The 27,583-nt window shown below is 42.6% G+C and overlaps 1 protein-coding gene across 7 annotated transcripts; it reads right to left on the bottom strand.

The window, feature by feature from the left end:
• Positions 1-1,151: 1,151 nt before the first annotated feature.
• Positions 1,152-26,087, bottom strand: kat6b (K(lysine) acetyltransferase 6B). 7 transcript variants are annotated; one of them, XM_077738736.1, is made up of 17 exons: positions 25,922-26,087; positions 23,055-23,913; positions 16,762-16,870; positions 15,656-15,771; positions 15,404-15,497; positions 15,028-15,157; positions 14,035-14,963; positions 12,533-12,654; positions 11,683-11,795; positions 11,437-11,578; positions 11,148-11,309; positions 10,223-10,316; positions 8,053-8,284; positions 7,141-7,300; positions 6,572-6,841; positions 5,396-5,681; positions 1,152-5,310 (listed from the first exon to the last, which is right to left on the bottom strand). In XM_077738736.1, the coding sequence occupies exons 2-17, from the start codon at positions 23,679-23,681 to the stop codon at positions 2,606-2,608; spliced, it is 6,291 nt and encodes a 2,096-aa protein (XP_077594862.1). In that variant the 5' UTR covers positions 23,682-23,913; positions 25,922-26,087; the 3' UTR covers positions 1,152-2,605. The 7 variants fall into 7 exon arrangements, with proteins under 7 accessions (XP_077594862.1, XP_077594868.1, XP_077594867.1 ...); XM_077738742.1 differs by having other exon boundaries at positions 14,908-14,963; XM_077738741.1 differs by having other exon boundaries at positions 15,404-15,485.
• Between the last annotated feature and the right edge of the window lie 1,496 nt (positions 26,088-27,583).

Below are 27,583 nucleotides of genomic sequence, written 5' to 3'. Positions count from 1 at the left end.
AGGCAGAGATAGATAGAGAGCAGCTGTCAAAATCAAAGCCCTCTAAATCACAGGTTTAATGATTATGCTGTCAAAATGAGTGACAAAGTCAAGAAGCATCAGAAGGCCCACTTCCAAAGATCTCTGTTTGTGTGTTAGAAGTTTTAGGAAAAAAGGCTGTGATCTTATTTCAGTGACGTTGATGGCAATAGACGTCCTGTACAATTTGACTAGGGGGCTGCAAATCTGTCACCATTAATGAAAGAAAATGAGTTAAACAATCTGGTGTACACTCAAATAATATTTCTTTAAATATTTGTCAAGGTAAAAACATAGAAACCTTCTTGGAAATATTACTTTTTTTGTAATTCTGGTACTTTTTCATGATAAAAAACCTTTTCTTGGAAATATTTCCCACAAATTATATACTTTTTGGCCCTTGGAAATAGCCATTTCAATTTTAAAAACAAGACAATGTTTATATTGGTCTGTTACATTTTTTATGATTAAGTAATTCCATTAATATCGTTCAAAATATGATTCCGTCTTTTTAAAGGACTGTTTTTTGATGAGCAGACATTTTTATGCTGCTAGAGATGGTAAAAATTCCCCAATTTTAATAGCAAAGCCTACCAAGTGAGACTTAAATCTTGTTTTGCGGGTGCTGGAAATTAACCAGCATGGCAACAAAGGTCAGTCAGATCATCGTAGGCCCTAAAAATATCCCCCGCATATCGAACGGCTCTTACACAATCCCGTCTTTCGCCGCCAGTCGCGGAAACAACGCAACTCTTAAGCTTTGTCGTCATTACATAAGCGGGCTTAACAATGTGGGACGACGACATATGCAAACAATTCATATTTCTTAAAAAATAATACATTTTCAGATTGTTACTTGCTTAAAAACAATGAGCTATTGCAGGCATTTTGGTTAAAACTCCACTTAAAAAAATAACAATAGGTTTTATATTAGTTTCCGATTCAAAATCAAACCTCAATTTGAATCTATTCATTTTTCCTTAATGACCAAAAATATTGAGCTTGTTCTTGCTTGTAGATTTTCTGTTGAAGTACAAAAATGGAAAATATAAAGTTAAACCAACACATGTCATCCATTTGTATTGAAAAAAAACGCATTTCACAAAGATACAATACAATAAAAACTATGAAAGTCATTCTGCAAAATATCAATGAAATTGATATTTTCTTTATTGTTATATATATATATAGATATATCATATTCTGGAGTGTACAAAGAGGGAGATATGCTCGTATATTTGGACAGAAATCCGTCTGCTTTATTAAACAGAAAGCTGCCTCGAGGAAATCTGTTACAAAAAAGACTTCAGAATTATACATACATAGAGCAATAAAACCTCTCAAAGCGCAACAAAAAAAACGAGACTAAAAGTTTACATGTTTTTTTTTCCTTCTTTTTTTCTTTCTTTTTGTTTTTTTTACATTAGCATTAACAAAATATAATTTGATTTTTCACCTAATAAAAGGCCCGGCGGGTAGCTTGAAAATGGCTTGCTATTTTTTGTTAAGCACGACACTTGTACAGTACTACTCCAATGCACTGTCACTAAAAGGAGACGCAAGCATGCTAAAGTTTGCCACTTTACAAAAAAAAAATAAAAATACGTACAATAATTTAAATATACAAAGGCGCGAATATGGTACAAACGAAAAGAGTATGCGCGTGAGTACTGTTGGACAGTTAACACACTGAACAGGTTCCACTCATGAGCAGGCACATTAGAAAAATGGCTTCCTTGTGGGAAAGGCTGCTACACGGCAACCGGAAAAGCCGACCCCGGAGCCTCTGAACCCGCCGCTAATTAAATAGATTTCATCATTAACATCACCGTGTCGTAAGGCTTCCCATCTTGGAGGAACAGAAATAATTGTTTTCTTTTTTAATGTATTTTTTTTTTGCCTTTTTTTTTCCTCTTCACGCGTTAATGAAAACGTTTGCATTCTTTCCAAGTGCTGCTGCTGGTTTTGTCGTAAAAGAATAAAAATAGAATAATTATATAGGCTACTCATAAAAGTGGGGATATTGCGATTAGGGGTGAAATTTCAGTTTTGTTAAAGTTCAAGATGGATGGTTTTAGAGTTCAGAGGATTTAAATTGAAGCACTTTGTGGCTCTAAAAAATAGTGAATAATTATTGATAAAAAAGTAGTTTTTTTTTTCTTACCTTACTTTTAACATTTTCTGTGATGATCGTCTATTGGAATTGTTGAGATGTTAGTAAGCCTTCTTTATGTTAGGAAAGCAAAGCGGCAGGAAATTAAGCATTGATGAGTGCGTCCTGAACAGAGTTGTCATTCTGGAGATTCAATTCTAGAGAATGGTGGTGTGTTTTGGACAAGAACGTTCTGTCATGTGGGGACACACTTGCTGCATCTCCCTCTCTTCAGAGCTGCACCTTGTAGTAAATATAGAATATTAGAGTGCTGACTTTACATTGGCTAAAAAGTGAGTGCTGGGGAAAACTGGCATTCTGCCCTGAAGCTCAATATACCGCCAAGGTTTTTGTGAGTAGCGTATATCACACGACGACTAAAAGAAAGGCCAGATCAGTGCATCTAAAGCGGAAAAAACACGCAACGACGGTGGGCTACCGTCTGATGAAAGGCCCTTTGAGCGATTGCTTGGACATGCCCGTGTTCATGTAACCATGGTGACCGGCCGGGGAGTAGACCATGTTGCCGTGGGGCGGCGCCTGCATGGGCTGCTGGGGGTATGGCTGCGTTCCCATCATGCCCATCTGCATAGAGTACTGGGGCGACTGGTTCATGTAGGCGGCGTGGTTGCCGTGATAGCCGCTGTTCATCATGGGCTGGCTCATGCCGTAACCGTTCATGGGGTTGAGCGAGGGCATGTTCATGGAGTTGTAGGCCGGCGCCGGCATGATGTTGACGCTCATGTTCATGCGTTGCATGCCCGCCAGGGTCCGGGCCGGCGCCTGCATGGCCACGCCCTGTGGCTGCCGCGCGTACATCTGCTGCTGGTGCTGGTGGTGGTGGTGCGCTAGGGGCGCCGACTTGGAGCGCGCCGAGGCGTGAGTCTTGCCCGCCATTTGAGATTGGATACGCTGCGCCGGAGGAGGGATGCCCACGTTGCGCTGGAGCATCACGGCGGGTGGTGAACCCAAGCTGGGGGGTGGAGTCATGGCGGCCTGCACCTGGGGGTTGGGCAGGCGGTGAGGGGTCTGCGACAATGATACCAGGCCAGAGTGCTGCGAGGGGGTGTTGGCGTAGGACGTGATGGGGTGCGACGCCGAGTGGTTGAAGGGGAGAGAGTGGGGGTGCTCGATGAAAGTGTTGGTGAATTGCTGTAGTTTGGCCAGGCTGAGGCCAGATGACTGCGGGTAGTGTCCGCCGGGGTACTCGCTCTGGTGGTTGATTCTCTCGTAGAGGGCGAAGTTGGGGTTTCCCGATTCTGGGATGTCGGGCAGCTGCACGGCGGTGGCAAAGTTGGCGGGGATGGCGCACTGGGCGGCGGTGGTGGCGGCGTCTGGGACGCCATGCTGATTGTGGAGGTTATGCGTGGTGTGCTGATTGTGCTGGCTGAGCTGGCTGAGCTGATTGTGCTGCAGGTGGTGATTGTGGTGGTGACTGTGCTGGTTGAGGGGATTGTGTTGCGAGTGCTGGCTGAGTTGATTGCGGGGGCCATGCTGATTGTGGGGGACGTGCCTGCCGTGTGCACCGTGAGTGCCATGCCCGCCGTGCGCTTGGCTGTGCGTGCCGCGCTGGCTGTGCTGGTTGACGCTGGGGGGCCGCTCCACCACCACCACGCAACCCTGCGGCGACTTGACGTTGCAGTGCGCCGGCGAACTCAGGTTGTTTTGCTGAATCATGCCGCAGCCGCCCGGGTTGACGGCGGCCATTTGCTGGCTCACGGCGCAGCTGCTTTGAGCCAGCCCGCTGGGTGGGAGGCCCCCATAGGGGCAGCCACCCTGGGAGATGCTACCGCCCATGGTGGAATCGTAGCTGCTGGGGTTCTCGTAGTTCTCTGTGGTGCTCTCGATGCTGCCTAGGTCGCTAAAGCCGCTATCCACCACCTGTTGCGAGTGGTCCGACACCGACGGTACATCCATCATGGGGCTGGTCTCCATGTTGTGAAGAGACGGGACCGAGATGGCGCCGTGGTCGGGGCTGATTTGCGTGTAGCCGGTCTCCAGGATGGACACGGCCGGGCTGCTGACGGAGCGCACCGATTGGCTCGGATGCGACTGGGCTGACGATAGCGGGCTGCTGTGCTCGGAATGGGGGCAGTCTTCTAGCGGGGTGACCGGGGTGTAGGCGTGTAAGTTCCTGCAGGGTTCCCGGCTCTCCGCGCACTCCTGGTACAGCGTCTCCTGCTCGCTCTCCCGCGTCAGTGACTGGACGGCCTGCGCCGTCTCGGAGTCGAACTCCGTGCACATTGGGAGGCCGTCCTTGACCATCGACTGACTGACAGGCAATCTCTTCACTGGTGGCGGCGGGGCTTCATCTTGTCGAGGACTGGTCGCCAGTTCCTCTTCGGACTCGGATTCTGCGGCGTTATCCGAATCTGCGGCTGCTTCTGTGGAAGGCGCTTCGATGGGAGGCGGTGGCGAGGCTTCATTCGTTTCGGCCTCGGCGTGCTGAACGCTTTCTTGTGGTGAGATGCTGCTTTTGTCTTCTTGAGAAAGCTGCTGACTTGATGGAATGCCACCATCTTCTTCTTGGGGGTGTAAAAAACATTCAGTTTTTTCTTTCAAACTTGCCAGCCCCTCAGACTGACCGCTCTCTGCTTCTGCCGTCTCGTGGCTTTCACCCTCACCATCGTCCACCTCCGTTCTGGACATATGCTCCTTCTCCTCCACCTCGTGATTATCCGGTGACGCGGCGACTTCTGCGCCGCCATTGGCATCTTTGGTCGGATAGTCCATCTCACGATCACTTTCTAACTGTTCGTCATCTGGAGGCTCTGGAAAATCATCACCATCTTTGTTCACAGGGGATGGAGAAGAGGGGGCGGGAACAGGCGAGCTGGACTGTAGCGAGAGGTCAGCTGGACTTGGGGGCTCGGACTGGAAAGGTCGCCGGGACGAGCGCCTGGCTGGCCTGCCGCCGTCGGCCTCGCGGTCCGGGTCACCTTGCGCTTCCTCGGCTTGGGTGTGGTGTTGCTCGGCCTCCATGGGCGTTTCAGGCGGCGTGTATAAGTTCAGCTTGAAGCCCATTTTTCGTTCATTCTTCAGGCGCCATTTGGGTGGACCCCGTTTAACTCCTTTGGGCCAACCTTTCTTTCGTTTGACCGGACGAGGTCTGACGGGTCTCTTGGAAGGGATGTCAGAACCTGCCAAGGAAAATGTCAACATGTGAGACGCAAATTCCAACCTATAGCATGGCCTATTATGTCATTTGGGAAATGGACGCCATACCTTCATTCCACTGTTGAAGATCATCTCTCCGCGGCTTTTCCTTGAGCCTGGGTCGACCCCGCCGCCGCTTCACAGGTGGCAGAATCTGGCTCTTGTGGTCTTCTTCATCCTCTTCCTCCATGGGGCTCACACCGCAAGAGCGCTTGGACAGCGGCACGGGACCCTCGTCGTCAGAATTGTCAAATGGCTCGTTCAGGACTTCGGTGGTCTCGGAGATGGTCTCTGTGGTGACGCTGCTGTTGATTCGCTTTCTCTTGCGGCCTCTCTTCTTCAGCACAATGCCCCTCTAAAACACAAATAAGACAAGAAATGTAAAATAAATTATAGTAGAAAAAACACACATTAACGTTCTTCTGCCGCTACCACTACACCATATTACTATATCATTATATTTTTCGATACTGCAGGTTTTTCTTTTCTAAGAATTTGGCAGCTGCAATATCCCTATCTCCAGCACAAGGGGGCAGTGGCATACAAGCTGGGTAAATTGGAAGAGCAGTTTAAGTTAAATTTTCTGGAAGATTTTTTTTAAGGCATCAGAGTGAAATCGTGATGTTCTGAGCCAAGTGTGCGAGTAGACAAAATGACTTGTGAAGCTTTTATAAAGCCAACTTTAACTCATGATTTTTGTTTTGTGACAGATTTAATTATAAATGACATTTTAATATTTCTTAATCTATTCCTTTTTACTTCACTTTGTACTTTATACTTTTTACTTTAATGATGAGTGATGAGTATGTTAATACTTTAGTCCTTTTTTCTCTTTGTTTCATATGTACTGTTAACGGATGCACTTTTTTATATGTATCGTATCTTGTGCTGACCCGGCCCATCTGTCAAATTTTTAAAGTCAATGTGCCCCCCGGGCCCAAAAGTTTGCCCAACACTGTGTTAGACTATGTTTCAACCTGAGCAGTGCAGGACATCAGCAGTGAATACAATGCATTATCCAATGCTGTGGGCATTTCTAAAAAGGCTCCGAATGACAGTCTCAGCTCACTTCATGAATATTTATCCCAACTTTCACCCCGCCTGAGTGCATGACACGCCAGCTAACAAAGCCCGGGTGGGATATGTTTTACAATGTGCACTCACGATCAACACGAAACTCTCACGAGGGATCGCATCTGATTTAGAGAAGCATAATTCTGGCCAACGACAAAGAATAAAAGTCACCTTTCTCTTGGCCGCTAGTACGGCGTGCGTCTTGGCCAGGGCGGGCGGCGAGCCGTCTGATTCGACATCATCTTCGTCGTCGTCGTCGTCATCATCGTCGCTGACCGTTGGCGGCCGTTGTATACGTCTGCTCCACGACGGAGCGTAGCGTCGCTCATACGTCCTGTAAGGCACCTTGCAGTGCATCTTTGTGAGTGATTGTCTTCGTTTGTGAGTTGCCACTCGCTCCTCCTTTTCCCAGCAGCTGGCTTGCCTCTTCAAATGTTCAGCCTGGAGGAAAAAATAGTTAGAATCGAACGTTTTTAGGGAATAAAATGATGTAGCTGAGTTAAGTGTTTCTTAAGAATACATTATAGTCATACTAGAACAACATCATGATTTGATATAAGGCAAATTGGTCAAATAGTGCATATAAAATGCTGTCAAATGCGCCGAATTGAATTACAGCAATGCTGACAGCAAAGAGGCGCCGCATGCCTCTGGCCTCCATTTGAACTCGGCAGCTTATCAAGCAAATATTCAGTGCGGCAGGAGAGCGTAAACAAATGGCGTCTGATTGAGGAGCTTACATCCATCTCTGCTTCTCGCTCTTCCTCGGAAAGGATGGCGTTGTGCGAAGTGGAGCGCGTCCAGCTCAGGGCATCGGGGTCCACCTCGTGACGACGACGGTCGGACCGCAGTTTTTCTATGTGACGGTGGATGATTCGCTCTCTGCGGACCAGCACGACCCTGCATTGGAGAAAAAACGTGTGTCATATCATATTATTCTCATCATATTTTGCCAAGAATATAATTAAAAAAAAAAAAAAAAAACAGGGACCAAAGGTTATGTTCCAGTATATGATTTCATAATCCACAATAATGTGAAGATAACAGCAACAAACTGAACAGTGCATAAATAAAATAAAGACTAGTAATAAAAGGATTAAAGTATACAAAAAAAAACATAATAAAAGGGCTAAGTATACAAAAAAAAACATAATAAATAGCTAACATATACAAAAAAAAAAACAACTCTACAAAAGAAATGAAAATGTATAAATATATTGTTTATCTTTTGGGTTTTAGAAACAATTTAACTTACAACAAAAACACTAAAATAAACCAAAACGGATTCACAAAGAATTTAAATTCCATTTGTTTTCCTATTAGTAGGATGGATAAATCCCTAATACTTTGCCAGTGATGCTAATAGATTGTGACTCAATCAATATAAACCCAATCAAAATACAATAAAATAAAACACTTCCAAAAATACAATGTATTGGAATGAGCTCTTGTGTGTAGGTGCACCGAAAGTGTGCTCATGTCCTTTGGGGTGCTTAACCTGACTTACTTTTGTCAATATTCCACTGCAATTAAAGGCTACGCTGTTAAAAATACCCACTGGCCTGGATAAATCAAACAAGACACACACACATGCATGCACACACACATTCCCACACTAAAGAGCGGCCCGTGTTAGCATCATGGAAACTGACCGTCCATCCTGTTTGTCAATCATGCCGAGATGCTGTAGAGTGGCGGCAATGTCGTGTGGACACATTCCCGTGGCTCTGCTTATGCCTTTAACACTGATGTGTTTATCCGGCTTCCTATAAAGGTACTCCAGGATGACACTTTTCCAATACGCCAGGTAGGATAAGCGACCCAGATCTGACAAGGGTTTCTCAGGGGAACCAGCTTGTCCTTCTTGTCTTGTGAGAAGGTAACCTAAAAAAAAAAAAGTAAACAAATGATTGAAAGAGCTCCTTTCAGATAGGATTTTAGTGATGGTGAGGATGTGTGACATTGCCTTCAACCTGGGATTTCACCTTCAAATAGTCAAACAGAGGAAATCACTTATTTTCTCTTCTGTAAGGACATAGCCAAGCGATGCCATCGATACGACAAAACGACTGCGTGAGCGATGATAACAAGCCACGCCAAGAAGTGGGAATATGCAGCGGTGTGTAATTAGTTTCATTTCAGCACCCCTCCTTCTCGCGTCAGGGGTCATCCGTTATGAACTGCACGGAATTAATTAAGTCTTTTTAACGCGCGCCCACTAGCGAGATGCAAACAAGCAAACCTAATCGAGAAACATTGAGGACATTATGTTTAGTGCGCCAGGAAAATACTCATCGCTGAAGCACACATTGGGATTCTTAATTACCTTCAACAGTAATGTGTGAAACCTATGGATGTTGTGTAAAGTGTTTAGTTCCGTATGTCGGTGTGTCTGTGTTCGAGAAGTCAAGAATTAGAAAAAGTGATTATATTTTAGGGTAGTAAGGGTGAAGGTCAGAGGTCAGAAATTGAATTTTGCAATAACTTGATAACGAGTTAGTTTATTTAAGACAAATTTGCAGGAGAGATGATTTGAGAAGGGAAAGGGTTAAAGGTCACATAGGTTAGGAATATGATAGGTCTCCAGGTATCCCCTCTCTCATTGTGGTAATTACAGTGTTGGGCTGTCATAAATGACTATTTTGATAGTCGAATAATTGCTCCATAAATTTTGGGATAAATTATTTCACTCTAGGCTTTTGCGGTAATTCAGCTCAGAAAAGTTGGATTATGAATATTATGTAACTACATAACTGTAAAATTGATTTTCAAAGCAAAAACAAACATTTGTGGATATATTTTCTAATGAAAAGTATTAGATTTCATTAAAGACTACAAAAAAACAGTGTGTGTGTATGTATGTATATATATATATATATATATATATATATATATATATATATATATATATATATATATATATATATATATATATATATATATATATATATATATATTCTATATTAATTCTAGCAGTCTGTATTGAGATACGCGTTTCGCTTTTACCATTAAACTAAATCAAAATGCCATTATGTTCCAACTTCCCAAAGTGAACAGACATTTTTCAGAATTTGGCAAAATAAACAGACAAACTCAACATCTACGTCGTAGTTTCCCACTGGATGGGTGGGCCAGTTCTCTACAGTCTCAGCGACTCGTAAACAAGCACTAAAAAAAAGAAGCCATTTTCCATAGTATGTCCCCTTTAAAAACAAACGAGCACGTCATAACCCTTTGAGCTGAAGAACGTCCCTTTAGTACCATGTGATAAAAGAGAAAATCTGTTTATCTAAACAAGGCTACATTTTCCAATAAAGTACTCGGCAATCTGAGAATTCAACTGTGCTTTCCCTTAATCCTCTCTCAATATCACAGCGTGTCTCAACGGCCCCCTCAGGTGAACAGGAAATCAAATTCGCCATTATCTGTGCGCTTTATCACGCGTGAATCAATTCTTGAATCTCACAAAAAAAGAAGAGACATAGACATAGAACGATCATGTTTCCCTACAGCCTAGTGACTTAAAAACATAACCAGAGAACCTGCTGTTTATACATAAGCAGTTAACAAAGTCCCATTTCCATAATAATGTCTGCTCATTTAAATATATGCCAAAAAAATGCAGTCTTTTTGCTCTTAATCCTCAAAAAATGCTCATGAACATTCTTGATTAGGGCTCTTCAAAGCAAACACCCGCACTTTGCCACCAGCTAGCAGACATTCACCACTTAAGCGGCAGAAAACTTGCATTAAAAGAAAAAAAATGTAGAAAAAGACTGATGGAATAAATTTAGTGCAAAAATGGAGCGTTGAGGAACTTACTGAAATCAATAAGAAAGCGTCCAAATCCTTGCCTTTGGTACTGAGGCATTATCATTATGCAGGAGACGTTGTACTTCTGCTGGCAAAGCTTTTCCTGCGGGGAAGGCAAAAAAAAAAAAAAGGGATGGAGTATGTCAGTAGAGATTTAAATTTATAGCACCTGCCATTGTCCTTGTCGGTGACGCCTTTTTTCCTTTATGTAGAGCCAAAAGATTTTCCTATGAAGATGAATATGCCTTAAAAGTGTCATTTTTTTGGGTCAATAAAATGTATAATGCTGAATGGCCCTTTTTTTTTTTACCTCTGTCAGTCTGTGAAACTGATGTTGGTGTTCAAGATAACTCAAGAATGAATAAAGGGATAATTATTAAATATGAAGAATATGGTTAAATCAAAACTAAACATGTATATTTTTTTAATTCAGTGTTTTTTGGCACAATTTCCAGGGCCCTCCTTCATTTTGACTTGAAAAAAAATGCAACTAATTAAAAACTAGAGGCCTAATCAGCCAAACTCAATAAAATTAAAAACTATAGGAGCACCCTTAAAGAGCCTAATCAACAAAATGTATTTTTTTTTCAAAATATCAGTGTTTTTTGGCACAGTTTTTAGTGCCTTCCTTCATTTTGACTTAAATGCAACAAATTAAAAACTAGAGGCCTAATCAGCCAAACTCCAAAAATTAAAAACTATAGAACTTATAACCAAAGTTGACTTGTTTTAACTAAAGTCATTATATTTCGCTCCAAGCAATGTCAGGCCAAAATAGACTGAAATCGGAAAAGGGAATTTTTTGTGGTTTAAAAAAAAGAAGAAAAGTCTCCTTATATTTTGCCCTAGCCCAACTGCAAAAGTAATTGATTTGACTGAGAAATTTTACAACTTGCATGGTACTGGAGATTCCCTACTGTGTATAATTGCTTACCTTGGAAAAATAGCCCACGAGATGACAGCCTTTGTGGTCGTTTTTTGTGAGGATGTAGAAAAGGAACGGCTCCACGTCGTAATACAATGTCTTGTGATCCAGGAAAAGCTTGGCTAACAGGCAGAGGTTTTGGCAGAAGAGTTTGCTGACATTTCCGTCAACCTAAAGCGGGGAAAGAAAAAGAGCAAGAGGACACTGGAGAGTCAATTTTTTCTCTTCTTTCGCCCGCTCAGTAATCTCAGCCAACGTGTGTGCTTATTGCTTCATTGCCGGAAAAAACGTGGCTGACCTCAAAGACGGAGAGGCCGTCTTTTCGGTAGATCTCGTTTGCTGGCGGGTGGAACCAACCGCACTTCTTTGTGTGCCTCTGGAGGATGTTTTTGCTTCTCATGTACTTGAGACAGAACTCGCACAGATAAAGCTTTTGTAATCTGACAAAAGAAACAACAACAAGGATACACGTTGTTACGCTCCCGTGTCGATACGATGGAGCTATCCGAGCAAAGCGGTGAAAATAAAAGATTTGCAAGTGTACCTTGAATATTCAGGCGGGTATGGTGACGAATACCAGGTTTGTATTTCGTACTTGCCGATTTCTATCAGAACTGGACAACGTGTGGAGTCGGTGTTTCTTTGACAACCCGTTCTCTGTTAAAAAAAACAAAAGGGAGAAAAAAAGGTTTTACTTTCCACTGTGGTGATAAGTTGAAGGTCAGTCGCCATTATCAAAAAATAATAAAGATAAAAGCCATGTTCCATGACAGCCTAACTGTTGGAGTTATTTTTGGGTACTAGTATATATGTGTGCATTAATCATTATATGTATGTGGAATATTAATCATTATATGTATGTGTGGAATATTAATCATTATATGTATATGTGAAATATTAATGCATACATGCTAACTTTACAACTAACATTCCATTTATTTAAAAAAATAACTGAAATATCTTGACAAAAAAGTGAAAAATTTAAATTAGGATAATGAATTGGAAATACCTGTATTAAAAGAAAACTAAGATTTAAAAAAGCCAACAAACACAACTTGCATGAAAAGTCTGACACATGCTAGTACCACAACTAACATTACATTTATTTAAAAAAACAACTGAAATATCTTGACAAAAAAGTGAAAAATTAAAAGTAGGATAATAAATCGTAAATACCCGTATTAAAAGACAACAAAGATTAAAAACAGTCAACCAACACAACTCGCCGTTTTAGCCTATAGAAAATGAATGGCACCTCCTTGGCTTTAAAAGCGTATACAAATATAATTGATAAAAAAAGGTCATAAGGTGTTGTTAACAGTATTTTAACAAATAGAACTGTCAACCTCAGGATGTGCTAGTGAAAAATAAAAATGAATAAATAAATCCCTCACCTGTGCAGCAACTTCTCGAACACTCCTGAACATTTCCACATCCTCTTCCATCACATGCGCCCCGGACATGGCCACTAAATTGGCGCGAGTTTCCTTTTTGGACCGCAGTTCCCCGTTGTGGCCTATTAACGAAACAATGAAGGAATAATGAATCATCTTCCTCAATGCATTCTATGCAAATGCGCTTATAAACTGCCAGTACTGTCGTTGTTCGGCTCGGGGGTCTCGGGAGGGATGTTCCTAATGTAACATCTTTCAATGTTTATGTGTGAGGAGCTGAGTAAAAAAAAAAAAAAAGAGAGAGAAGGAATCCCTAATGTAATGAAGTGAAACTAAATCACTCTAATTGCATAACCGCTTTCATGTGCTCAGTCATCCTCCGAGACCCCCGCGAATTAAGAAGCCGAGGCAGTGCTGAAACGGACAGCGACACTTGATGAGTGATGCTGCTGCTGAGCGGGTTGGGCGGGATGTCGTCTTATGAGAGACATGGTGACTTTACCACTGAATCTGAATCAAAACCTATTTCCACAGGGAGTGATTTGTCATTAACACATTGGTGGTGCTACACCATCTCCGGGGGGGGTGTCGGCTTTGATCGAGAAAATGTGAGTGACAGTTTAAATGAGGGGTCCTCAGGCTGCTGGGGGGTATGTCATGTATTCCACTAAAAGGTCTTACTATTTAAAAAAAGGGATAAGTGATCGAATAACATATTTTTGATGACCTGCTTGATGTATTCTGTTATAATTTTGATCTTGTAGCCTTTTCTGTGCATATGAACAGAAAGTCTCATGTTATCGCGTCAGAATTACATTTAAATTGAGTGATTATTGTGAAATCAGCTTGGCAAAATTCTTGAAAAAACATTAAATAATTAGCACTGAAAAAAATCATTTGCTGCCATGCTCGCCAATTATACTTTTATATAAAGAGTATAACACAATGAACTCAGGTAATTATAGTTACTAACCATTTTCCATCCCCCTGAGGCTTGCGTTTATTACCTTACAATGAAATCTAAAGTATTTACGAGCGGTTTTGGCACTAATTTGTCACTCCAAGTAACGGCTTGTTGCAGTGGCTTAAAGTCATTATGTCATCTCTGATTCAGCGTGTGTGGGCGAATCCCCGAGTTGATGACGACTACGATTGAGGGATGGATGACGGCGGCGTGGGCTTGACAATGCAAAGAGGGTTGGGGAGGTGGGGGTTAAGGACAGAATGAGGGGAGATATTGGTGGTTGTTAGTGGGCCATGCACGATGGAAGGCAGGTCAAACTCTGCAGCCATGTTAAAAAAGTAAAAAAAAAAAAAAAATTAATTAAAAAAGATTGAAATTAGGCAAGAAATTAGACTGCCGAGGGGGGCATCAGGGCTATTGTCCGTTAGAAAAACAAAAAAAATTGCAAGCGTTAAAAGAAAGTCAAGAAAGAAGAAGCTGAACAAGGTGCGGAGACGGCCTTGGCTGGCTCTCGGGATCCTTTTTTTTTTTTGCTTACCATGGTTACTCTCTGGTTTAACTCTTCCGTCAGTCAAGTCAACCTTGCCTGGCGAAGGGGGGGTTCCCTTGGGGGGGCTGACTTTATATCTCAGCCTGCCTAGCGTCCTGTGCTTTTTAAGGAAGGGATTGCGCTTGAAATGACTGACTAGCTTAAAAGCGTGTCCTCTGGGTCGGCCCGGCCCGGGCGAAGTGGAGCTGAGTCGGTTTTTACTAAACTGGCTTTGGCCCAATGGTCGGGGCTGAGCTTCGGACACCTCAAGTGAGTCCGGCTTTTGCTCCGTTCGCTTGGGCGGCGCGTAGCACGCTCGCCTCTTTTTCCGCGACTGTCCCTGAGTGGCGTAAATGTGCGAGAGTCCGTCAAACAGTCCCTTGAGCTGGCTGCTACTGCAGAGGCTACCCAGGGAGGGAACACTAGACTGGCTGGAAGAGCTTTGGGGCGAGTTAGCCGAAGTGGAGCCACTGGACAACTGCGAGGGCGGGCTAAATCCCGGCGACGTCAAGGTGGAGGCGGCGGGGAGCGCAGACGGAGGCGCTATCTTGTGACCGTCTTGGTCCCTAGGGCTTAACCGATTGTCGGCGGGCGACTCTGCGGCTACGGCTCGCGAGCGACGCCCCACGGGGGAAGGAGTGAAGAATTTGGAAAGCCCATCGAAGAGCCCTTTGGTTTTCCTGTTAACGCCGAGCGCAGCAGGAGTGGCGAAAGAGGGCGTGAGGAGGGGAGTGACGGTGGTGGTGGTGGTGGTGGTGTTGGTGGAATTGGGGGTAGGGATGGTGAATTGGGTGGCGTCTGGAACAGCCAAGCTGCTTCTATTGTCCTTCCAAGATGCAGCATGAGCAGATGAGGTACACATGCTAAACTTGGGACCCCTACCAGGTGACCCCCTTCCTCCGAGTGCCACCATGGAGCCATCACCACTGCTTAGACACCTGGAAAAAGACAACAGAGTTAGGTAAATACAAGTATTCTATGGAGCCACTTGCTTTAACGTACATTCGATGAGTCAGCTTATTCCTGGGCCTTCCGATTGGTTTTGCATATCGGCGCTTGATCTCGTCGGCTTTTCTGTGAAGTAGCTTCTTTCCGTTCTCCTTGGGTCTGCAGACCTGGCACAACCACGTGCCTGGAGGGTGTACAAAGTCATATTTAGAGTGGCTTCATCAACCCCAAGGACATTTTTCTTTAAACACTATCGTCAGTTCACAATGAGAGTCAATTATTCAGAAAAAAGACGGAAAGCCACATAGTAAACAATGGCTTGTTTCCATTGTCTCTACTGTAACAGACTTCCATGCCATTTCTTAAATATGTAAAAAACTACCCTGTATACATTATATAGGCAAAGATCTTTACATAACTATAGTCTAACCTTTTGGCATTCTGAAAATGGGCGGGTCGCAGCACTCCATGTGGAAACCCCGGTCACAAGAATCACAGAAGAGCATCTGGTCCTGGAGTAAGAACTGATATCAAAGTGGTGCTAAGAAATCAATGCTACCATAGAGGATAAGTGCAAGAAAACAGATATAGTGCAAGAGTACACGTAACACTCAAAACATAACTAAAATAAATACAACTTGACCGACATTGCCCTTCATGTAAAGTCAATAATAACACTTACTGCATTCTTCCCCTGTATTCGGCAGGAACTGCAGGTTTTGCATTCGATGCACTGCCATCTTAACCGCTTCACGTGATTGGTCAACTCGGGGGAGAACTTCAGACACGAGGGATGCCCTAGAGGAAGATTTGAAAGAGACACAACAGCGCTTTTAACCAATGTTGGAACCGCACGCTGTTTAAATATTAATATGAGCAGCGCTCCAAACTAATGACGGGTTTTTCCCCCCTCCCCTTCCCGACTGCCACAATTTGCGTGGAAAACTAGTGTGATCAAAACATCGGAGCGGCTAATTACAGATCATTTAAATCTAATGAGGCAGACACCGTAGCGGCGCTTCTTTCTAACGGAAGCCGACGCGTGAAAGTCAAAAAGCGCCCTGTCATGCTTGTAAAAACAGCTGTTTTACAGCACGACGATGGTTTGTGTACGCTTAATGAAAACCACCTCGACACCAATTTACACAGTAAAAATGTCACGCTGAGAACAATTCCTTGCAGCGTTTAAAAATAATTGCTCGAACACCAGGGTCGCCACAAACGGCAGTGAGTCAATGTGTCAGGAAAAACAAATATTCAATCCAGGTTCTTATCAGAAACATTTGATTCTGACTCTAAACGGGGTTAGATCATCGATTTTCTGTCTCTAAAATGAACCATGCAGATCATTCTTATATATTAGAGCTGTTTTTGCACACTTACTCAAATATAAGCCACCCTATAATTTACTTTAACAGCTAATCTTAAGCAATGTTCCCTCTAAGCTACGCACTATTCCTGTCTTCTCTGCGCAGCAGCAATCATATGGCGTGCAGTAAATAAAATCCAAACTCTCTTTCCCGTTTACACAGCAGCCAGTGGCAGTAGCTCTGTCCACTCTTATGTTTTTTGTGTTTTACAGCATGTTTTACATGAAAAATTAAAGGGAACATTGATTTTAAGTATGAGTTGTAGATCAATGAATCCCAAAAAGAACATATAAAAGAATGCTGGTTGTATGTAAATGCGTCTCATTGTGTGTCCTAACAGGGTTTGTCCATAATCCTTAACGGCCGCCATTGATTTTGCAATCTAGCGATTTGTTGGCGCCATTGTGTGTGGACTTACCACTGCTCCCACAGTCGGCGCAAGACAGGAGTTCTTCCGCACACTTGTCCCGGTTGGACTCTTTTGTGCCGAGACAGAAACTGCATATTGGGATGGGGTCCACCCGGAGCTGAGTGGGAACACAAACATAAAAGAAGCTGTTTAAAAGACAAGTTGGAGCAAATGAAGCCAAATTTGGAGCTATAAAATGCTTTCATAGTGATACTTCACAAAAAGTGTGTAAAACTGTAAAACTTTCACTCCTAAATTATAATTTAAAACATTCCATATTTGAACTTGTGACCGATTAAATTACTGAATTACCCAAGTATAACCTGTACATGTTTATTATGGCCACAAGATGATGCAAGACTACAACAATGTAGCCCACTGAATAAACGGATTATTTTCATCCTTTCTATTAAAAAAAGCCAATTGACACAAATGCACTAAAACAAGGAATCTATAGTAAATAGACATTTGTTCCATCTGTTCCCCAAAAATCAAGATCGACCGCATCATGACTAACTCTTAACGTATCCTCAGTGGGATACAAAAAGAAAAACTACTGCTATCCATTACCTCCGAGTGTCACCATGATCTCAGTAGACACATTCTACAGGCTTAATCCGATTCTTCTTAAGGGTTCGCACTCTAGACGAGGAGGATTAACGAGCGTGTGATCAAATTACCGCGATACTATAACCTCCAGTCGATACCTGTGCTCCGAAACGCTGCATTTCTCACGAGTACCTTTGCCTTTTCCCCGGCTAAAAAACGATGACGGAACCTTTAAAAAAATACACCATCACATTGGCAGACCCCTTCGGGGAGCATTAAACCAAGTGCTGCTGTCTCGCCTTGTGTGAACAACTGGCAGATATGATCTTTACTTAAGGGTGCACTGATCGTATCTCATCAAGACTCTGTCAATCGCACTTTTAAAAAGGGCACACTGGGGATGCACGCTTGTTGGTTGCTATAAAAGCACATCCTTGTGACCACCTCCTGACCTATGCTTGAATCTTGTTTTCCTCTCTATCCATCAAGAGAAACATGACGGGACTACTCTTTCAAAGTCCACCAGTGTCCTCCGAGAGACACACAGAAGGCAGATTGTGATGATGTTGTCCTTGTTGACGGTTTCCGTGTCAATTAGATGGCGAGTGTAGGGAAGGAGGAGGGGATGTTTACTCCCACGTCAATGATGACTCTATTTTCCAAGCGCCATGGTCAATATTTGACAGCGGGTCTCCGGCACTAAGAAGTTGAAGGGAAATAAAATGGCTGTCTCATACCTTGAGGATGTCCCCCCCAAAGACAAAATCACTTCAATGGACAATAGAAGTGAAACCTCAGCTAATTTTGCCATTCACTAAGTCCACAGTGTTGTCATGATATCAAAGTTAACTTAATGCTATACTTGTAATACTGTAATATCTTAATACCTTCATTGAAACGGTCAGAAAATAAAACTGCAATATATTATCTACTATCCCACAGCCTATAATTCCCTTTTTTTCTTCTTGGATTTATTCTTTGGAAAGTTGAGTTCTCAGCATTTTACAGTTGGCAGTAACAAATTCTGATGGTTACTTTCACCTTGGGGGAAATATTTTCCTTGTATTATACCAATAAAATGTGTACTTTTAAATGTTTGTATAAATTATGACTACTTGGCACCAATGGAATTTACTGTTTAAAAAAAAATGTCAATCACCAGTAAGTAGAAGTTATTTTTTAGCTGCTCTGACAGTTGACTGGGTTCAAAAACATTGTGTTTATCAGAATTCACCCTATATTAAACCTAATTTTACGTTGGGATTCCGATTTTTTCATTGTCATTTTCAGTTTTGATAGTCGTTCGTAACATGATCACGATTTGACGTCCATTTTTTTACGTTGTCAATTACAACCAGCAGTCGCTATACAACCTGTTAAGTGTCACTTCGCCACACAGTATTGAAACAATAGTGACAGTAATTCACCAAAGCAGCCGTACAATGTCAAACTGCAAATCATCTGACTTTTATGCAGCTCAATGGCAGCGTATAAAGATGTTGGACTTCTTCAGCTCTTCCCCTCAAAACGACGTCATCGTCTTTTGAACACGAGCCCTAAATGTTCCGCTTACATAAGTTATTGCTTCTTCATGTATAAAAAGTGTCAGGCGAGGTTTGTGTTGATTTATCTCCTTTAAATACATTTCCTTTGAAAGGGGTTATGTTTATCTTCACTCTTCTGTTGAAATTAAAAAAAACAATGGGCAAGTTTTATCACCTCCTGTCGGCTGACAATGAGCATAAAGTGGGAACATGAGTCTAATGGAATCCTCATTAAAGTATACACGCAGTTAATTAAACAGCTACTGCATACCCTGAAACAACCACACGCGACCGATAAAAATATGTGGGTTTAATCAGACAAACATGATTTGGGTCATCTTTTATAAATGGAACCTTTTAACACTTCAAGTAGTTTTTAGGAACTTGCTTTGAACTGATTGATGGCATTTCTACACATTTTAAAGTGTGTACGTGTATATGTGTGCATGTGTGTAATTGTGTATATGTGTGCATGTGTGTAATTGTGTATATATGTGCATGTGTGTAATTGTGTATATATGTGTAATTGTGTATATATGTGTATATATGTGCATGTGGGTAATTGTGTATATATGTGTATATATGTGTAATTGTGTATATATGTGTATATATGTGCATGTGGGTAATTGTGTATATATGTGTATATATGTGTAATTGTGTATATATGTGTATATATGTGCATGTGGGTAATTGTGTATATATGTGTATATATGTGTAATTGTGTATATATGTGTATATATGTGCATGTGGGTAATTGTGTATATATGTGTATATATGTGTAATTGTGTATATATGTGTATATATGTGTATATATGTGTAATTGTGTATATATGTGTAATTGTGTATATATGTGTAATTGTGTATATGTGTATATATGTATATGTATGTGTATATGTGTGTATATGGGTTATATTAATATAATATTTATATCCTGGGTTCAAATCCAGGTCGGTCCACCTGTGTGGAGTTTGCATGTTCTAACCCGGGCCTGTGTGGGTTTTCTCCGGGTACTCCAGGTTTCCTCCCACATTCCAAAAAACATGCATGCATCGTACACTCTGACTCCCATGTAAGTAACACCAGAACCAGATAAAAATCTTAAAAATGATATGAAAACCATACAAGCCAACGGAAGCAACCATTTGTGAACCACGAATGGGGTACAAAAGTGCCTTCATTTTCACATGCCCAGCTTTTGAAGCTTTGCCTTCAGACACCTCGTCACTCTGCTTTGAATTAGCCTGGTATGTTTTTCCATCTCCCTTACTGCTGCTGCTGCTTAAAAAAAAGAAAAATCCTAAATCTTTTGCATATGACATAATCCGCCTCAAGACATGAGCACAAAGAATCTTTAGGAGTTTTTCCGTCTGTGCTTTAAGGCCAGTCTGCACACCACCTGTGTTTTGCCCCGCAGGAACCACCCTTGGTAGACAACTTTCAGGGAGGTTTTGTAGTGGATGAATAAATAACTGCCGACTAAATACCATACAAAATATAAACAAATCCCAGTGGATAAAAAAAGGTTTCAATGCCAGATTTGGTTTCCAAGACCCAACTAACACAAGCAACAAATTCAAATGCAAGAAAATGTTCATCATGGTGTCATCTCCTACGTACTAAGTGATCATATCTACTCCCGGAACAAGAGTTATTCCAGGCAGCGACGTTTTACATAAAACCGAAAGGAGAATTACGACGCTGATGATTTTCTCGAGCAGTCTAAATTAAGTACATTACAGGAAATGATGCTGCATGAAAAGAGCAGACTGTCCTGAGTGAGGGGGTGGGGTTCTAATAGAACGTTGGTGCTGGTGGAAAAGGAGCTCAAGTGGTTGCATAACACAGCAGGAGAGGGGCGGGGGGGTCCAATTCCTCGCCTTTGTTCCTGGCACAGTCTCTTCAGACTCTTATATACTGTGAGCAAACACTGCTCTTTTCCACCAGCAAAGTACCTGTTTTTATCAACACATAACATAGTCATTGCGTGTCCACAAAGTGAGGCCATACAGTTGCAACACTTGAGTGAATGGAAAAAACATTGACTGGGTTTGGAGATGTCAAATGGTACAAAAGGTTCCACATTGTTGTTTTTTTTGGGACTAAAATCTATTTTTTTTGAGGGGGGTCATAGACAGTCTTAGAATTAGAGGCGTCATATCCTGATTATTCGCAGTGAAACTGGCATGAAGAAAGGTGACATCTTTGGAAATGTATGAAACCTTGACACATCTATTAAAAAAATAATGTTTCACACATACTGTTGAAATGGTAGATGTTAGGCAAGAGAAACTGCTTAAATCATCCAAATGGCTGGTCATTTTAGTGGCATTTGTTACCCTTGATGGTGATAGATGGAACACTATCAGCAGCAGTCAATGACTTAATCAACTGCACAATGCACTAAGTTCAAAGCCAAGTTTCATTCAAGTGTTCTATTGATCATATTTTCCGCCACGCCATGTTAACGTTCCATTTCTGACATCCAATGACAAGACCTTAGAGAACAACAATAGCCTGGAAGCTAACTCGTCTGATCTGGTCGATACAAACCAATGGCTTCCTCTTCCCTCAAGCACTTATTTACGATCCCCGAGATCCAAGAGTTTAAAACCTAAACAGGCCGACCTCCAGGACTTTCCCGGAAATAGCAATGATTTTTAACAACCCTGTCACAGATTGGTGCTTTTCTTCTTGGCTTTCATCTTCAGTGCTTGACAAGGACTTGTCATTTAAACCATTGTTCTTCCTAGACGTGTTAAAAAGAAGGAACCCAGTTGTCGTAAACTCTATCTCAGCACACGCCTTCAACCACCCTTGAGGCGTTTAATGCCGAGAAAACAATGCACCTCACAGGAATTGAGGACAATCCTTTTAGGGCCCCTTGGGGATGAATTCAATTTATACACCGGAGAAATACACTGGCTTTAGCACTTCTAAAGCAATTAGAGCAGTTTGGAAGATCAATTATAAAGTCATCATAATATTTGGTTTCACCACAGTCCTCTAGGCACCTTAACTTGTTATCTGACAAAAATGATATGTATGCAGCTATTCATAAGACATTAGACCTCATCCTTTATGGGTCATTTTGGCTGAGCTTATGTAACATGTGGGAAGCCTACAGCAAAGTGCCTGCCACACAAGCGCAGCATGACTTCCTGGTTATCAGTGCTCTGTTATTATGGAGACAAGAGACAGCAACACTATCCCACTAGAGCCACACAGTAAAGTGTTTAGTCAACATTTAAACAGCAACGACATAACAAAATCCATTCTAGGGTACGAGACCCAGAGCCAAAGTTCTACACACCAAAAATAAAAAAGTACAGGAGATACTATGACTAAGTATTTTGGATTTATTCAGAGTAAAGCAAAATACTAGCTAAACAGATAGTGAAGTTGTTGCGAGGTAGAATTGACAGGAGCGTGTACCAGAAAAACAAATACACCAAAATCTGTTCCTGAGTGGTGTGACATGAAAAAAAAAAGCGACATTCTGTCCTGCTACGTGACAGGTGTCAGCAAATGAGCGAGTGGAGTTTGCCATAATGAAGTCAGCAACATGTGTAGAAAGTGCTTATTATAAATTCACTCTCATGAGTGGTCCCTTTTTGATACGTGACACCGAATTCCTACATCCTTGTGCAAACTAGTTAATTTCGTACTATTGGTAGCCTCATAACTTGGTATGTCGGTCGCGTGGGAAAAAAAGGACACTATTGTGGGTAATTATTTAGATGTCATACTTGTGCAAACTACGGCCGGCGGGCCGTAGGTGGCCCGCAAGGCTTTTTAATCCGGCCCGCCGTTGTCCAAATGTTTTTTTTTTCCAAAGATGGCGTCATCACGCGGAAGCCAGTGGCAGTAGCCCTGTCCCCTCTTATTTGTTTTTCATGTTTTACAGCCCCTCTATCTTTTTTAAATTACATTTTAATATTTCTTAATACATTCCTTTTTACATTACTTTGTACTTTATACTTTTTACTTGAATGAGGAATGATGAGTATGTTAATACTTTTGTCCTTTTTTTCTGTTTATGTTTCATATGCACTGTTAACGGATGCACTTTTTTATATGTATCATATCTTGTGCTGAACCAGCCCATCTGTCAAATTTTCAGTCAATTTGGCCACCGGGCCGAAAAGTTTGCCCATCCCTGTTCTAGTGCTTCCTGGTGATGACAAAATACCTAAATTCCCACAAGTATACCTGTTCTCGCTCGTGGGGCAGAAGCGTCACTGACGTCAACAACAACGGGGCAGCCAAGGACCACCTGGGCATCTTCCTTTCCACGCCTCCTCGCCCGGCGAGCTGGTACCGCGGTCCGTTTTTGAACAGCCTTCCGCTGTTGACCGAGCGTCTGGCCGCCAGCCGCAACCGCTGTCGGAATGCCGGGTTGTCGGCCGCCTCGGCCACATCGTCCTGGTTCCGGAGGTACCTCTCGATGCTCTTGAGCGAAGAACCGTGTGTGTCGTCCAGGCCTTCAATGGCCCTGCAGAGGATCTTATTCCAATCGAGGTGGCGGAGGTCACTGGAACTCCACGGGGACTCCTTGGACGACGATACGGACGAAACGGGCGAGACAGGAGGCAAGATGGCTCTGGCGGCGCTCCCCGGGTCTTTGTACGAGGTGCTCCCCTTGTTGGTAACCTTGAGAATAGAGCCATCGTGAACGCTTAAATCCAACTGCTCCAGGACCGTTTTCCGATCCAGTCCGTGCGACGCGCCCACCGCGTGGGAAATCCTCTCCTCCGAGGGCCGCTGCTTCTGCCTCTTGATTTTCTGTATGGCCTCCAGAATCCACTCGGTGTACAGAGGGTTGGCGAGTTTCACCATGGTTGGATCGGGAGCCTCACAAAAACGCCATCCATACGGAATCCCATCTGCTGCCAAGCTCCACCGGGTAAATCCACATCCTTTGGGGGAGGTCAAAAAAAGGTACGTTCCACAATGCCGTTCAAATTGGCTTTCAAATCCCACTTCTTAAGACAACGGACGTTCGGGGAGAAAATCGGGCAACGATAAATTCCACAAGCGGGAAGGCGGGTGATCTAGTCCCACCTGGAATCTGGCAGAGGAAAATGCATTTTTTTTAATTATGCAAATATTCATGACCAGCCTATAAACTAGATACAAAGGGAATTGCTAGTTATAAACACTGTATAGCATCTAAATTTGGGATACTGTAGTACTAGAATTAGTAGTAATGTCTTTGGGCTATGTAAAACCAATTATAAAGTGTAAATACATATTGAAACTTGTGCATAGATTTAAAAAAGCGCACAGATTGTCAATTTGGCACCAGTGCCACTTGTGGAATGTAAACTCCCCCTAGTGGTGAGCTATGGGATTTCACCCTAAATGCACTTCTGTTGTATTTAACTTTTACTGATTTGCATTTAAGATCTGTTACTTATTAACAACATTATTGTTAATTTGAAATGTGCACTTTGCATTAACCGTTATTTAGAATTAATTTTAATGACTATATTTGTGAAAATTAAGAAAATCAAAATAAAAGTGATCTATAGTTTTTAATGTTGTATGGGTGTGAAGGTTTGTTATTATTATTATTATTTTTTTTTTACTTTACTCCTCAAATCGACTCAGAACATTAATGTGGCAACTCGGAACAGAGCATGATCTTTAAATAGAATATGACACTGCATTCCAAACTAGATGTCAGGGTAACTTGTCAAGTTTTAAAAACACACATTTATTTGGTGTTGTGGGGCAAAAAAGTCCAACGATCGGCTGCAAGTTTTGCTTTTCTAACACATCCACATCCCGGGAAAAACTCTCCGATCCTAAAATCTCCGCAGTAAGACGCACGCGACAAGCGCACAAAAAGATCGACGGACAAAGATGGACATTCCACGCTTAAAGCTGCCCCGCACGCCACTTTTTGACAGCTCAATGGCCGCCACAACAAAGTGTTCAACGCCACTCCGTACAATCGATGCTCTCTCCCCTGACAGCTGCCAGCCGCCCGCCGAAGGCGAATCGCACCATCGCAACACATCAACCCCGTAATAACCAGTTAGTAACAAACCTTGCAGTCGAAGTCGATCCGAAGTGTGTAATAAGAAAAGAAAAATGCATTAAAAATCAACCCACGACAATCGCACTATAAATGTCAGCCTTAAAAAGTGTCGTCACCTAAAGAGTCGCCATTTTGTTACACTGTTGTAGTTTACAGCGAATCCGACATGACGCTGATTACAATCCAATGGAGTCTCATTAAAGCTCACCGACACTAATGTGCCCTCCCCTAACAACTTAATTATTGGCTGTGAACGGACGACATCCGATCGCTGGTTTGATAAAGCACCTGTCAATCTTTGCAAAAGAGCCAACGCTATTGGCTGCTTGACCTGTCATTTCCCAAGCGCTTGACCCGCCCCTTAAGGTGGCTCCGTGGTCGCTTCCGTGCCACTTATCGCAAACAGCGAAGAAAACGTTTTTATTCACACGCTAAACGTGTTTAGTTGGCTCTCACGTGCACGCGGTTGTCATTCGACACCGTGCTACTACAGATCGAGCCGACTATTTCATAAAACAACATCATCGCGCTGCTCCACCTTATAGACACATTCCTCCTTGAAACAGTTGGTCGCTCTTTTAAAGTGACTGGGTTTTTTCCAACACTCTTAAATGATTCATTACGGCGTAAACGCCGATAAAGAAAAAGTGGGACAACGATCCAATGTGGCGCGTTTAATGACTCCTACGGGAGGAAGGGTAAAGTAAAAACGTGTGAACGCTCGTCGTGAAGGCGACCACCAGCAGCACCTTCACCTACCACCTCCCTTTTTTATCCAGCGTTTTATCCCACCGTTAATCCCCCGATAATTTCCCCCTAAACGCCTCGTTATGCAATTTTTCAAAAATGCACGCTCGTGTGCTTTCCGATCTTTCGGCGATGACAGTGAACGTCCCAGACGCGCAACGCACCGCGAAGAAGGCACGCGCGAGTCGCTCTTTTTTATCGCCATTAAACTCGCAAATTATCCCCGCAGCCAAAATAGTGGAGAGTTGCATGCAGGGGAGGGAGGCACACACGCACATATTTTTACCTCAAGTTTCCCAGAGTCGCCTCGTCTCCATGATGGTGACGTGAGAAAAACAAATAGACGGAGAAGGAGACATAATCCGAGATGCGGAGCTCGCCGCGTGGAGAGCAGCTGATAACAACTAATTGAAAGGTTAATCTACATAGCAGCCTGTGACAAAATGGTACCCTCCCCCGCCTCCTCCTTCCCTTCCTCCCTCCCTCCCTCCCCATCCCTCCCTCCCTCCCCATCCCTCCCTCCGTCCTCCTTCTCCTCCCTCCTTCCTTCACTGGAGTACTTCACATATATTATTACTCTGTAGCTACTCACCTGCACAATCCATTGAGCTCCACTGCAGAAGTTGCATGTGAAAAATATGAATGCTTTATCATATGCACCCCCTTCGATCAGTAATTCTTGGATGTTGTCATTTCAGCTACCGCCTCCCATGGTTTTATTCCTAAAAAGCCAATTTCATATTTTAAAACAGTGGAATAATAAATGGAATTGACATTGACATCTAGTAGTACTGTGTGTTTATTTAACTATTGAAATCAATGGCACAGGATGACTATCCATTTGCAATACATTATTTTATCTAAAAAGAGATCAAATACATCATTAGAAAAGCATATTAAATTGACACGTTTTAAACTACTAAAACGGCCAAAGAGGATGACAAATTTGCAAATAAAATAATTACTATTATTAAATTTGTTGATTGAATCTCCTGAATTTTCATCTCATAACAGACATATTCAATATGAGACACTATGGGCCCTAAATTTGGAAGCAATTCCGCATTTAAGTGGATACATTTTATCCAAAAGGAGATTAAGGACATCAAGCAACAGATAGCTGCAGTAGATGCAGATTTTTAATAAATTTGTTGAACTAGAGCCAGCACATTTCCTGAAAAGAGGCACATTTCATCCAAGAAGAGACTAAGGGCCATTAGGGAAAACAAATCTGTGGTGGATTTAATGGAATAAATTAAAAAGCATTTGTTATTTATAAAGCCTTTCCACATAAATGGGACACACTTTATCCAAGACGAGACTAAAGTCTCTAAGATATAAAATATTTGTGAATAACTTGAAAAGGCGCTTTTAAAAAAGTATTTCCACCATTGCATCACAGATGAGAACAAGGACCATGAAAGAAAAAAACTATCAGTGACGTGATCCAAAAGGACACTGCGGGTCACATTATTATTATTTTATTTCACTTTCAGTGGGCTGCCATAAGTTTGTCATGTTTCCAGCGCGCGCTGGACATGGCGTTCAATGAGCATGCTGTTAATTGGCTACAAATGAGACGTGCGAATGCGGCCGTGGGGCAGGTGGGCTTAAAGAATAGAGAGGCTGCTGTGTTTTCTAATGAATGTCAAGCCAGGGGGGCCCAGCGGGTCCTCCATCATTTCAATTGGAGGAGCATGTGCCACCACTGCAATCTGCCCACATCCATCCCCCGAGCCCACCGTCACACCCCTGCCCCGCCCCCAGTCTATTTCCCAACCCTTGCCAACTATCCCACAAACAGTCCTGCCCATCTGCGGAGTAAAAAAAAAAAAAAACATCCAGGGCCTCAATTACGACTCAAATCACATCTCTAATCTACTTTTCCAATTGAAATGAAAGGGGGAAAAAAGCACAAATGTGTTCTGGTCTGGTCCCCACAAAAGCA

Source organism: Stigmatopora nigra, chromosome 18, assembly GCF_051989575.1.
Source record: "Stigmatopora nigra isolate UIUO_SnigA chromosome 18, RoL_Snig_1.1, whole genome shotgun sequence".
In the NCBI taxonomy this organism is placed as follows: domain Eukaryota; kingdom Metazoa; phylum Chordata; class Actinopteri; order Syngnathiformes; family Syngnathidae; genus Stigmatopora; species Stigmatopora nigra.
Note: the sequence above shows the minus strand (reverse complement) of the source record. Positions and strands in the feature narration are given on the sequence as shown.

Excerpts from the sequence above, each read along its gene's own strand:
- kat6b (XM_077738736.1), bottom strand. The coding sequence starts at position 23,681 with ATGGTGAAACTCGCCAACCCTCTGTACACCGAGTGGATTCTGGAGGCC. Across the intron at positions 5,682-6,571 it reads TACTAGCGGCCAAGAGAAAG|AGGGGCATTGTGCTGAAGAA; the intron begins GTGACTTTTATT and ends TTTGTGTTTTAG. Across the intron at positions 5,311-5,395 it reads TCTTCAACAGTGGAATGAAG|GTTCTGACATCCCTTCCAAG; the intron begins GTATGGCGTCCA and ends TTTCCTTGGCAG.